Source organism: Delphinapterus leucas, chromosome 10, assembly GCF_059928025.1.
Source record: "Delphinapterus leucas isolate spDelLeu-1000000601 "Yukka" chromosome 10, BTC_Dleu_Yukka2, whole genome shotgun sequence".
In the NCBI taxonomy this organism is placed as follows: Eukaryota; Metazoa; Chordata; class Mammalia; order Artiodactyla; family Monodontidae; genus Delphinapterus; species Delphinapterus leucas.
The window spans coordinates 29,729,515-29,742,312 of record NC_143138.1 but is presented as its reverse complement, the minus strand read 5'-3'; the positions used below and the strand labels follow the sequence as shown (position 1 = coordinate 29,742,312).

The following is a 12,798-nucleotide window of genomic DNA, read 5'->3' as shown; positions in this document are numbered from 1 at the left end:
TTCAGGGAATATTTGGCAGCTTTTAAAACATGCAGATGCTTCTGTTTCTGTGTAGGATGAGAGAAAAGAGGGATAGATTACAAAGATCATATTTTTAGAGGCATCAGAGAGTTGGGGAAACAATAAGAACTAAATGGACTAAAACTCCACAGAGAAGTGTGTAGAAGTGAACAGACAATAGGTCATGATTTATTTCCCTGGTGGCGTCTGTGAATTCTGAGTATCGATCAAGGTCGGGACTGAAATAGGCACCTGTGAAAAAATCTACAGATAATAAGAAATTTAATGGTGAAACATTCACTTTTCCCCGAATATTAGGAAGAAGACAAGCTTGTCTATGCACATCACTTTATTCAACAATATATTATTAGTCCCTCTTTATTTATGCAAGAAAAAAGAAATAAAAGGCATAAAGATCAGAAAACAGGAAATAAATGTATCTGTTTGTAGGACATATTGTGTATGTATAAAAATCCTAAGAAATCTACAAAGTAACTATTGGAACTAATAAGTGAATTTGGCAAGATCACAGGATACAAAGTTAATATACAAGAACAATTGTGTCTTTTATGTGCCAGAGGGATACCACTGGAAAACAAAAGTGAAAACAATTGTATCTACAATAGCCTCAAGAATATAAAATATTTCAGAAAATAATTAACAATCACAGGCAAGACACCATCACTGAAAACTACAGAATATTTCTAAAAGAAATTATATAGCTAAATAAACGGGAGAGGTATACAGCATTCATAGATTAGAAGACATAATATCATTAAAAAGTCAATTCTCCCTCAATTTTTCCATAGACTTAACAAACTTCCAAACATTCTTCCAACAGTCTTTATTATAGATATTGGCAAGCCAACTCTAAAATTTATATTAAAATGCAAATAATCTTGAATGCCACATCAATGACAAAAAAACATGAACTTTCACTACCTGATTTAAAGATTTACTATAAAGCTGTAGTATTTAAGATAGTGCAGTATTAACAAAGGAGTGGACATACAAATCAATGGAATAGGATAGAAAGGCTAGACATAGATCTACACATATATGGTCAGTTAATCTTTGAAAAGCTGCAAAGGCAACTCAATGAGGAAAGGAAAGTCCTTCAAGAAATTATACTAGAACAATTGGACATCCAGAGGTCCAACTGAAACTCAACCCTTATGTAGACCTTACAAAAAAACTAACTCTAAGTGGATCATAGACCTAAATGTTAAATGCAAAACTATAAACCTTTTTTTTTTTTTTTTTTTTTTGCGGTATGCGGGCCTCTCACTGTTGTGGCCTCTCCCGTTGAGGAGCACAGGCTCCAGATGTGCAGGCTCAGCAGCCATGGCTCACGGGCCCAGCCACTCCGCGTCACGTGGGATCTTCCCAGACCGGGGCACGCACCCATGTCCCCTGCATCGGCAGGCGGACTCTCAACCACTGCGCCACCAGGGGAGCCCAAAACTATAAACCTTTTAGAAGAAAACAGAACAATCTTTGTGACCTTGCTTGACCTTCTGAGACAAGCTTTTAGAAACATTCCTTAAGACTTATCAAAATCATATACCTAAGGAAGGCTATGGGAGACAAAGAAGTATTTCTTTAAAAGATAGTATTTTTCCCTAAGATTTTCAAAAATACAATCTTGAGTATAAATTGTGTGAGTATTGAAAAATAAAGAATGGTTAGAGACTTCTAAAAAAAAGATATTATTTTACATCTATTAGACTAACAAGAATTATGGTACTTAGTGTGGTCCAGGATATGAAGAGCGAGGCAAATCCCCTACACTCAAAGGAAAAGAAAAAGGAAAAGAAAAGGAAAAAGGATTTGTACATCCTTTTGCAAGAGTAACACAATAATATAAACAATTTAATGTCCTTTGGGCAATTTCACTTTTAGGAAGTCATTGTGATGAAACAATCAGGTAAGTGCAAAAAGTACAAACACACACAGGAGCATACACACAGGAATGTCCATTGAAATAAAGAAAAAAAAAGCAGTAACCTATGTACTATTTTTGAAAGATATATTTGAAAGCTATTTTAAAGATAAAAATATGTACTGCAACAACAATTACTAATATCCTTAGTGGACAGTGAAAATGTTATCACCAAATAACAACACCAGCTGAAAATATAGTGCCCACTATGTTTGTAAAGACCGAATTTGCAAGCAGTTTTTACAATAGCCTGGTGTTAACTCTTGATTTGGATACGAATTTATTAAGCAAATTGAAATTACTTGTATTACGCTTCTGTCTTCCCAATTATTGCAAGCATTTAGTTAATATGTATACACTTAGGATTTTTTAGCTACGATGAAGTAACTAGCACTTTTAATCTCTACTTCCAAAAAGGCAGTTACAAGCTGCCTTGTACTTTATAACTGATGAAAATCTATTTCTTTCGAAAAACCTTGCATAAGACACAGTTGTTGATTGTTGAGGAATTCATAAGTGGCTAGATCGTTTAATTCTGGTCAGCAGGTAGGTTCCCCATGTTCTAACATTGCACTTGAGATACAATGAAAGAAAATAAAAAAGAAAACATTACCTCTTCCGGAAACCCCACCTGCTAAGGTCACATACCTTGATTCTTGCTTTCTCTATAAATTCTAGAGGGGTTTTTCCAAACTCAAATCCAGCTCCAATCCAAGGAATCCAGCCCCCTATGCACGGGGGTCCACGCAAGTTCTTCCACTGAAGAAATAATAAAAGAGCAACACAACCTAAGATTATAACCACTGTTGGGGAAATGAATTCCATGTTTTTGTCTAGCACCTTCCTGAATCAGAGAAGGGAAAAGTCTCGCTGCTGTGGTACTTGCTCCTTCCCCCGGAACAGGGCACCCTCCCGACCTCCCAACTTTCCGCTGTTCCTTTTGCAGCTTGTTCGCCTTCCTAACTGTAGCCTCCGTTCCCCGCCCCAATTTTTGGGTAACTTTTGCGTCATCACTCCCTCCTACGCCCACTTTTCTTTCAAGTTCTGGCCACGCGGGACGGAAGGACGGGGCTGGATCCTGCTGGTGTGGGTGCAGGGGGTGGAGGAAGAGAAGTGGCGCTGTTGCCATGGAGACCGCGGCTGGTGGCGCGGCGGGCGGCTCGTCCGCGACCAATCAGAGAACTCGGTCCAGGAGGGGCGGAGCCACTCGGACTACATTTCCCAGAAGCCTCGCGGGCTTCGCGTTGTTTTCCGATTTCACCCCACTGGGCTGCTCAAGTCCGAGGCTGGTAGGGAGAGGGTGCAGGTTCAGTGGGCCCATCTGGCGGAGTCGAACAAGGGAAATGGTCCCCGCCCCGCCGCTCGCCGGTTGAGGAGGAGCCGCTCTGGCCAGGTGGCAGGCCAGCCGCGGCGCGGGGCGCGGGCCAGAAGGGGCGTATCGTCCTCCCGTGCTGCTGCTGAATGTCGACTCCGGAGGATGAGGAGAGGCTCTCGCCGCTCGCCCAGAGATGGCCCCGCGCGAGCAAGTTCCTCCTGTCGGGCTGCGCGGCCACCGTGGCCGAGCTAGGTACCCGGCCGTCCAGCCTGGGCCTCCCCCGCGAGTCGTCGAGGGGTCGCGCGGGGGTGGGGGGCCGGGCGGGTGGCTTCGTTTCTGGGTGGATGCAGCCCTCTTGGTCCACACCTGTCCTGCAGGTGTGGCAGGGTGGGGGCAAGGCCAACCTTGTAAGGAGGAGGGATTGGAGGTCACGAAGGTCTCTTCCTTCCAATTTCGTCTCCCTCGGGTGTGCTATTGCGCCTGAATATGTCCTTTTAGAAGCTTCCTGAGCTGTCATTCCTCTATAGGGATCATTTTCTCTTTCGTGAGGTTGCCCTTTTTAAAACCCAGTCCACTTTTCATCTTTATTGAGGTCATCTCTGTTATTTATATTCTTACGCAGCCTCACTATATCGTTGTGTTCTGGGTCCAAGTTGTGAACCCAACCTGTGGGACTTAAGTTCGTTACCCATCACTTACTGAGCATCCACTCGGCATCTGCCAGTTGACCTCTTTGCGTGGAACTCATCTATACTGTGTTTACCTTGCAGGACTCTGAGAAGTTAATAATATATAAACGTTAAAGCCAAGGCAAGGCAACCGCTAATTGCGACATTATTATGACAGTAGAGATATAGTTCAGAAGACCCAGCCCTGACCTTCTTACAGGCTGGTGGGGAGACATGCAGAGACAGACAATTACATTATGCTACTTATTATAATGAAGATGTTATTAAGTATCATAAGAGCAGAGAGGATGAACAGTTACATCTGCATAAGCAAGTCAGAGAAAACTTAAGGGGCTACCTAGAGCAGAACTATCACGCCCTTGCAAGAACAGGTGGTGTTTCTTCCAAGAATTTTGTGACTAGAGTGCCTGTGTTTTCCCTGCCTTCACTGTGCATTTTAAGATTACCCTTTCATTTTCTTGCCCGTTAAAAAAAAAAAAAAAAAAAGGAATAGCTTGGATGTGTAAGTGTTAGTTTGTCCTGTTCTAAAAGGAGTGTACTTTGTATTTCCAGCAGAGGCAGATCTGTTGTTTGCCCTTAGTGCTCCTCCACTCTTGCCCTTTGGACCCTCTGTTTTTTTTTTCTTTCTCTTCTCCCAAAGCTGATGGCGAATTTTTATTATTCATTGTTTCTACTGAAATACAATTCATTAACTTAAACAAATCTTAAAAGCAGATTGCTAAATGATTAGGTATGTTTCCAGTTTTGTTTTTTTTAACCTGATGTTCCCCCTGTGACCAATGGCTTTTGTAAAGGAACATGCCTCCTGTTAAAATTTCATGGAGAATTGAATGGGGGAAAGGGAATCAAAATATGAGATGGTTTTGAGTACCAAATGATTTAGGATCAGAACCTGAAGCATTATTTAAGTAACCAGCAAGAAAACCAAAGTGATTTTAAGAGGCATAACCTATGCTAATATAGAGGTGCCTATATCTTAAGACTTTTCAGGTTTCATATGTCAACAGAGGATTGCTTAAATTCTCTATGTGCACACAACTTGTGTTTTAGAAAAACCAACAGCAAGATAATTAACTTTTCCAAAGACCAGTGGTTAAGACTGAATATTCTCTTCCCCCGTCTCTGTGTTCTCTTGGAAAAGGCATAGCTATGGTTTTGTATCAGGTGGTGGTCACTGAAAAGACTTATGTAATGTCACTAATGTTAATGAACTTATCTGAATCATTGTGTGTATAAAGTTATGAGCTTGATCTTCCTTATGTGAGCCAGTTAGCTTCACTCTGTTTTCAGATGAGAGGTCTATCTCTAATTCAAGATGTAATCATTAGGGAAAAAATTTTCAAGTACAGGTGGTATTTGTAAGGAAGCCATGCATAAAACTCATCAGTGCTGGAAAACCAACTCAACATATTCCTTAATTGAAAGAATATTGAGCCTGCCACCCTTTGATATAAAAGACACGATAAACCCTATGTTGCATCTTCTCTTTCTCAGACATCAGGTCAGTGATTCATCTACATGCAAACATCACCCACGAAACGACAGAATTCAGCTTCATCTGGCATTTATTAAGAACCTGTCATAAGTAGTACAGTATTCTAAAAGTCACATTGGCTCTTAATCATGGTTGCAGTCCAGGGCACATCACAGGCAATGGATACTGGAAATTATTCACATTGGAAGGCAAACATTAAGGACTAAAGTAGGTTTTGGACTGAAATTTCTGACTGAAAAAGAACCCAAGGGCTTGTCACTTTTTGTTTTCTTTCTGGTGCTCTGGGGCTGCTCTGGGACAGTGATTCTCAGATTTGGGAGTGTATAAGAATCAACTGATGTCTAAACCCCATCAACCTACTGAGACTCCATAGGCGTGGGGCTAGGAAATGTGTAATTTTTAACAACCTCCCTGGCTGATTCTGATGTATTCTGAAATTTGAGAATCACCCATCTTGTGCTGACTAAAATATGGGTCCTGTGATTTTTTAAAAAATTTTGTTTGTTTCTCTGAATGTTATGGGTTTCCCCCTCGTTTTGTTTTTTTTTGTTGTTGTTAGCAACCTTTCCCCTCGATCTCACAAAAACTCGACTCCAAATACAAGGAGAAGCTGCCCTTGCTCGGTTGGGAGACGGTGCAAGAGAGTCTGCTCCCTATAGGGGCATGGTGCGCACGGCCCTGGGGATTGTCCAAGAGGAAGGCTTTCTAAAGCTCTGGCAAGGAGTGACACCTGCCATTTACAGACACATAGGTATTTATCTTGATTCTAGCTGGTGAGTTTGTCACGAGTTCTGTGTTTGTCTCCTCTGCTTTCCTGTTGAGCTGTGTTCAAAAGCCAGCTAGTTTTCTTCTGCTAATATGATAAATGAATATAAGGTTATTAAGGAATTATAGCCTTAGGGTTTTAGAAATGCATACAGAAGTATTTAGGGATGAACTGTCATGATGTCTCTAATGTAATTGAAAATAATTAAGCAAAAAAAAAAAAGAAGCAAATATGGTGAAAATGTTAGCAATTGATAAATCTCCATGATAGATATATAGGGAATTGTATTATTTTTCTCTACTCTTCTGTATGCTTGAAAATCTTCCTAATAAAAATGTTTTTTATTTAAGTTTAAGAAAGAAAAAGATGAATAGTTGATTTTTTTCCACTTGAGGAACTTTAAACGCAAAATTTAAAAATTTTTTTTACATTCTTTGAAAATTAAACTATATTTGAGTGCAATGCCTCACCAGTCTCTGTCCCATGTGTCAGAGGCCAGGTTGATCTGAAAGTGAACAGGGATGACTGTCTAATCCAACCTTGGCAATAGAGTAAATGCAACACAGGTGATTTCTTCCTCAGTTCCCAGGCTACCTATGTGGGTCCTTAGTCCCTCTGAAAGGAAAGTAGTTGAAATTACACTGCTGCCAACGAGGACACTTTTCCGCTCTGCTTCCAGAGCGGCACTCATATAGATAGGAGTTGCTGAGTTTGCAGCTTGTGGACAGGAGAATAAACTTGCCTTCAAAAGGAGATAGGACGGGTATGGCGTTTTTCTTCTCTAATCATGATAATTCCTCAAATACGTAGGGACTCTTGATCAGAAAAGTGCCCGGTACTAATGTTTACCAGCTCTGTGTTTTTAAAGCTTCAGTTCTCCCGATGAGCAGGTTAGAGTGTATTCACCAAGAACTGTCCAGAAGTGTGATTAGACTGTCACTGTTTTGGTGCTTTGTATGTTTTTGAATATCTTAAAATACTTCATTAAACTTCTTCAAATATCAAGAAAAACTCTCTATATGAGTACCATGTACTGATTTTCACAATTTTTCTTTTTTATTCTTTTTTTTTTTTTGATAGTTTCTCCTTGCTTCCCATTATCGTCTTGAGTTTTACTTCTTTTCATTTGTATTTTGTTGACCACCATCTGTGGTTTTACAGTTAAGATTCATTTCATATGTTTGACACTTGACTGAAAAATTACCTTAACATAATAAATTATCCAGTGAAGTTGTGCGTGTTTATTGAGTGAAAATGCCTGCTGTGGACCAAGCTCTGTACTAGGGCATATAGTGTAATGAAAAGACACAAAACCCGCCTTGAAAGGCTCATGGTCTGATGGAAAGATGAACAAGAAAATCAAGTTAATTTCTAATCAGGATGATAAATGCCGTATTAGACACATGCCTGGATAGTTCTGGGGGATCAGAGAAGCATGGCAGGTGCAATGACAGCCTAGAACGCTGGAGGCCAGGTCAGAGGGCACTTTTTGGAAAACATGTTCTTTGAGTTGAGTATTGAAAGAATGGGAGGAGTTAGCAAGTCAGGAAAGGGAGAAGCCATTCAAGAAAGATCAGATAACACAGGAGAAGGCCTGAGGTTTTAAAAGGCATGCCCATTTGGAGAACCATCAAGACCAGGTGTCCGAAGCCTAGGGTGTGTAAGAGAAAGACACAGCTAGAGAGGTTGACCAGGCCATGTCAAAGCATCCTCTTATTTTATTAAACACAGGGCCAGATTCACCCTTTCAATGCTCTGTCTTGCACAGTGTACTCTGGAGGTCGAATGGTCACTTACGAACATCTCCGTGAAGTTGTGTTTGGCAAAAGTGAAGATAAGCATTATCCCCTTTGGTAAGTTTTGTTTTGAAAATAATATACTGTATTGTACAACAGAGGGAATATAGCCAATATTTTATAATAACTATAAATGGAGCCTAACCTTTAAAAATTATGAATCACTATATTGTACACCTGTAAATTAGTTAATGTTGTACATCAACTATACTTCAATTAAAAAAGAAAAAGAAAATATACTAGTGCCCGGAAGGTTTTACTGTTTATCCATTAGATTTGTATAAAATTGTGCATTTGTACCAAAATTGCCTCAAGGTATAGGCTTAAAATAATAAATAATTACAATATAAATCCAAATAATTGAACATTTACTGCATATTGTATACAAACATACATGTATATACCTAATTATGTATATATTATTTAATATTTTAATATTAAAAGAATTCTTATGGAGCACCTTCTTTATGCCTCTTTCTACTGAGAAACCCTAAGCTTTAGAGTCAAACAGACATGGGCTCATATTCCTGCTCTATTTCCATGTAGCCTGGGCAAACTACTTCACCTTTTTTTATCTTCAGTTTTCTCTGCTCTGGAAGTTAATACCTACAACCAGGATTTTGTTTTTGTAAGATTAGATGAGATGATGAATGTAAGTGCATATCACTTATAACGTTTAAAATAGAAACAGAGAAAAATAGGTTAATACAAGTAAAATACACAGAACTCCAGTAGATCAATAAAAAATACATAAAGAACATAAAAGGAAAAATCAAGAAAGGATATCAACAGGCAACTCACAGAAGAAGGAATGTAAGTGTTCATTAAACATGTAAAAATGTTCAACCTCACCAGTAATCAGGGAAATTAATTATAAGCACTTTTAGCCATTAAACTGTTAAGGGGAATGTAAGTTACTATAACCTTTTTGGAGCATAAAGTTTACCTGTTAAAATTTTTAAATGTGTAGTCCTTTGACCTAGCAACTCCTTCTTTATGATTAGAATCATTCAGAAATATTTGTACCTATGCATAGAGTCTCTCACACACACACATGCACACAAAGATATGGACTGTAGCAGTGTTGATAATAGCGAAATTTTTTAATTTAAATAACTAGCAATTTGGAAGTAGTCAAATAAGTTATGAGACATTTATACAGGGAGACATAACACAGCTATTTGAAGAATGGGTTTTATATGAAGAACATATAAAGATGCCTACAATATCTTTTTTGGGCTGAAAAAAAAAATCCAAGTCACAACTATAAGAAAAGGGCAATAAGTAGAATTTCATCTTCCAGGCAAAATCTCTTGGTGCTGTTTTTGAAAAATTGTAATGTTTTAAGCTATACTAGTTGCTTTCCCAGAGTTGGAGAAGGAATAGATTAATAGTTCTTGCATTCTGTAATTTCTTCCAGATGTGAAAGGGTTAGGTAAGGAGTTCAAAGGAAACATGTCACCAAAGCCAGCTCTCAGGGTGGATTGCCTCCGTGTCCTCTGACCCAGTCAGAACAATTCACTCAGTCACTGGGTCTTTACTGAGTGATTATGCTGTGTCAGTCCTATACTTAGTACCGAGGATATAGTGATGAAAAAGGCATGGTCCTCCGACATAGTCCCTGACTAGCCTCACGGTAATAGACACAGTTGCCTAAATAAGTAGAATCATGTAACAATCACACAGGAGGTGTGGTTATGGGATTCGAAAAGAGAAAAACCAGTGGTAACATACTGCACCCATCGCTGTGAGGAGAAACAGTCATGCTCATAGGTGATTGGTGGGAGCGTGAATTGATACAAGTACTGTGAAAAGGAACTTGGCAGGATCAATCAAATGTCATATAAATGTTCACATTTCTTAGTGAAGAGTTAGCTGCTTATATAAATTATGGAGTGGTCATAAAATGGAATGCTATGAAACTTTTTTAAATGAGGCAGCTCTATATGAATTGACAGAGATAACCTTTAAGAGCAGAACAGTATACAACCTGGCATTCTGCATTTGTACTTTTGTTTTGTTTGTTTGTTTGTTTTTTGCGGTACGCGGGCCTCTCACTGTTGTGGCCTCTCCCGTTGCGGAGCGCAGGCTCCGGACGCGCAGGCTCGGCGGCCATGGCTCACGGGCCCAGCCGCTCCGCGGCATGTGGGAATCTTCCCGGACCGGGGCACGAACCCGTGTCCCCTGCATCGGCAGGCGGACTCTCAACCACTGCGCCACCAGGGAAGCCCTGCATTTGTACTTTAAAAAAAGATACTTTATATATACGCGCGCGTGTGCACAAGCCGTCCGTTGTAACTTAGTGGCTAAGACTGTGGACTGTGCACTCGGACTGCCTGGGGGTTACATCTTGGCTGCAGTCCTCACTGTGTGAGCTGTCATTTAACTGCGTTGTGCCTCAGTGCCCTCACCCGTAAAGAGGAAATAACAGTGGTACTAGTGTCGTAGAGTCTATCTGAGAGTTACATGGTATTTTTAAAAGCGCTTAAAACAGTGCCTGATGTAATGCATTCAGTGAACGCATTGTTATTATCTCTAGAAAAGTATAAGAGAGACTAGTCGTTGCGATCACTTCAGAAGAGGGGAACTGGGGATAGGGACCCTTTTCTACTCTGTACTCATTTGTACCTCTTCAAATATTGTTTTAGAGTACAAAGAAATTAGCTGCCCCTCTCCCCACAAGAGGCCACTGCCATAATCTCAGTAGAAGATGACTGGGGCTTGTCCTGAGACAGGAGCAGCTGGAGTGGGGAGAAGACGAAGGATTCAGGGCATGTTTAAGTACAATAGCCTAGACTTGTTCCCTGTTGGCTCCAGGGGGTGAGGACGAGGAAGAGTCCAGGGACAGAAAGAGTTTCTTCAAAGAGAGGAGCATTGTCAAAACCCCTTCCCCTTGGAAAACTACTAAAATAGTAATCCATAAAATTTGCCTTACCCGGGCTTCCCTGGTGGCGCAGTGGTTGGGAGTCCGCCTGCCGATGCAGGGGACACGGGTTCGTGCCCCGGTCCGGGAAGATCCCACATGCCGTGGAGCGGCTGGGCCCGTGAGCCCTGGCTGCTGAGCCTGCACGTCCGGAGCCTGCGCTCCGCAATGGGAGAGGCCACAACAGTGAGAGGCCCACGTACTGCAAAAAAAACAAACAAACAAACAAAAAATTGACCTACCAGCCTTTGTCTGTTAAACTGATTACATCAATGCTGTTTTTATTCTCCTGTGGTCAGAATTAAACTGTAGTTAAACTATGTCTTTGAAGCAACTGCCCTTCCTTTGAATTTCAGGCCATGAAAGGCCCCTGGCACTTCAGATTTGAATTTCGATGCCTCCGGGTCCTTGAACCCTCCCATCAGTAAAAAGACAAACCTCTGTGATTTGTCTGGGTCTATTCTTTGCTTCACTGTGTCTTAAATCTCTTATGCAGGGGCTGTACCAGCATGTTATTATTCCCTACAGAATCTGTGAAATTGATAGCAACCTTTAAAAAAATGTATCCCCTTTTATAATTAGGAAATCAGTGATTGGAGGGATGATGGCTGGTGTTGTTGGCCAATTTTTAGCCAACCCAACTGACCTAGTGAAGGTCCAGATGCAAATGGAAGGAAAAAGGAAACTTGAAGGAAAACCACTGCGGTAAGTTCTCCAACCAATGAGTAACTTTCCTTTCCCCCTTGAACATTCCCTAATGACTTATGCATTTTTGTAACCCAACATTCAGTAAAGACATTAATTCTGACTCTTAATTTGGAAGTGGTATTCACTAAGGGGAGAGGTGAGATGGACCTTTTCTCTGCCTGACAATGTGTACATGTTCTCTACCAGACAAATTGTACATATGCATCGCTCTTTGCTGCTTTCCCAGACAAGGCAGCTAGATTTGTCCCCTACTGCAGCTTGATATAAAGAGTCTGATCATTAACAGTTGCCCTGGTGTGAATTCTGATTCTGCCACTGTGGCTTGGCATTGTGGAAGTCACTTAACATTTCTAGTCTGTTTCTTCATCTTTAAAAGGGACTGTCTCAGATGGTTTGACAGAGTGCCTGGCTCATCAGGTGCCAGAAAGCTTGCTTTCTTTCCCTTTCTCTCTGAAGGAAGGGAAATAGCAAGGTGAACCTTGCAAATTGTTCCTCCTTCCCTAATTTCGCTCCTCTTTTCCCAAGTTTTTATTATTATTATGCTGTTGTGATATAAAATCCTCCTATTGCACTACCCTATATTGTCGAAGTCTGCCTTTCTTCAAAGGGCCTCTTGTTCAGCAATTTACTAAAATACCGCTTAGGCAGTTTCCCCTGGGAAAGGGGCAAATCTTGCAGATAGATAGACAGACCTCTCCCAGGAAAGAGGAAAAGTGCAGGATGCCCTGAGTTGAGTATGAAGGGGTCTGATCCTCTGAACACTGCGGGTGTGCTGCTGAGCCAGAGGTCGGGGGGGTTGGGGGCCTCCTTTGGAGGTTCACCACGATCACTACCCTCCGCTCTGCTGCTCCTCCGGCTGACTCAGTGGAAAGTGGGGTTGGGCTGTGGCAGTCCAGGCCCCCTTCCCAACAGGGAGATAAGTAACATGTACAGCAGAGGAGAAAAGGGTACCGCACTGACTTAACCAAGTAGTTTACAGAATCCCAGGACCCGTTTTCTCATCCTGTAACAACTTCTGATTACTATGTAGCAGGGTGAAGTAATGTTGCCTTGGTTTGATACATGGAGAGAAGGAACCGTTGGGGTCCAGTAATGTCTGAGTTTTAACTGATCACGTCAATGTTTTTCCTTCTCTGTCACTAATGTTGGACATTTTGGGTTTGA

At 41.0% G+C, this 12,798-nt stretch overlaps 2 protein-coding genes across 2 annotated transcripts in view; one reads left to right on the top strand and one right to left on the bottom strand.

Moving 5' to 3' along the window:
* Window positions 1–3,263, bottom strand: part of CYP39A1 (cytochrome P450 family 39 subfamily A member 1) — a 74,098-nt gene extending 70,835 nt beyond the window's left edge. The window contains exon 1 of the mRNA XM_022582055.2: window positions 2,591–3,263. Coding sequence (XP_022437763.1) covers window positions 2,591–2,767 — 177 coding nt within the window. The 5' untranslated portion in view covers window positions 2,768–3,263. The remainder of the gene's footprint in view (window positions 1–2,590) is intronic.
* The window catches only part of SLC25A27 (solute carrier family 25 member 27), a 29,881-nt gene continuing 20,054 nt past the window's right edge, over window positions 2,972–12,798 (top strand). The window contains exons 1-4 of the mRNA XM_022582057.3: window positions 2,972–3,509; window positions 6,001–6,192; window positions 7,976–8,060; window positions 11,509–11,631. Of these exons, the coding sequence (XP_022437765.1) occupies window positions 3,404–3,509; window positions 6,001–6,192; window positions 7,976–8,060; window positions 11,509–11,631 (506 nt within the window). The 5' untranslated portion in view covers window positions 2,972–3,403. The remainder of the gene's footprint in view (window positions 3,510–6,000; window positions 6,193–7,975; window positions 8,061–11,508; window positions 11,632–12,798) is intronic.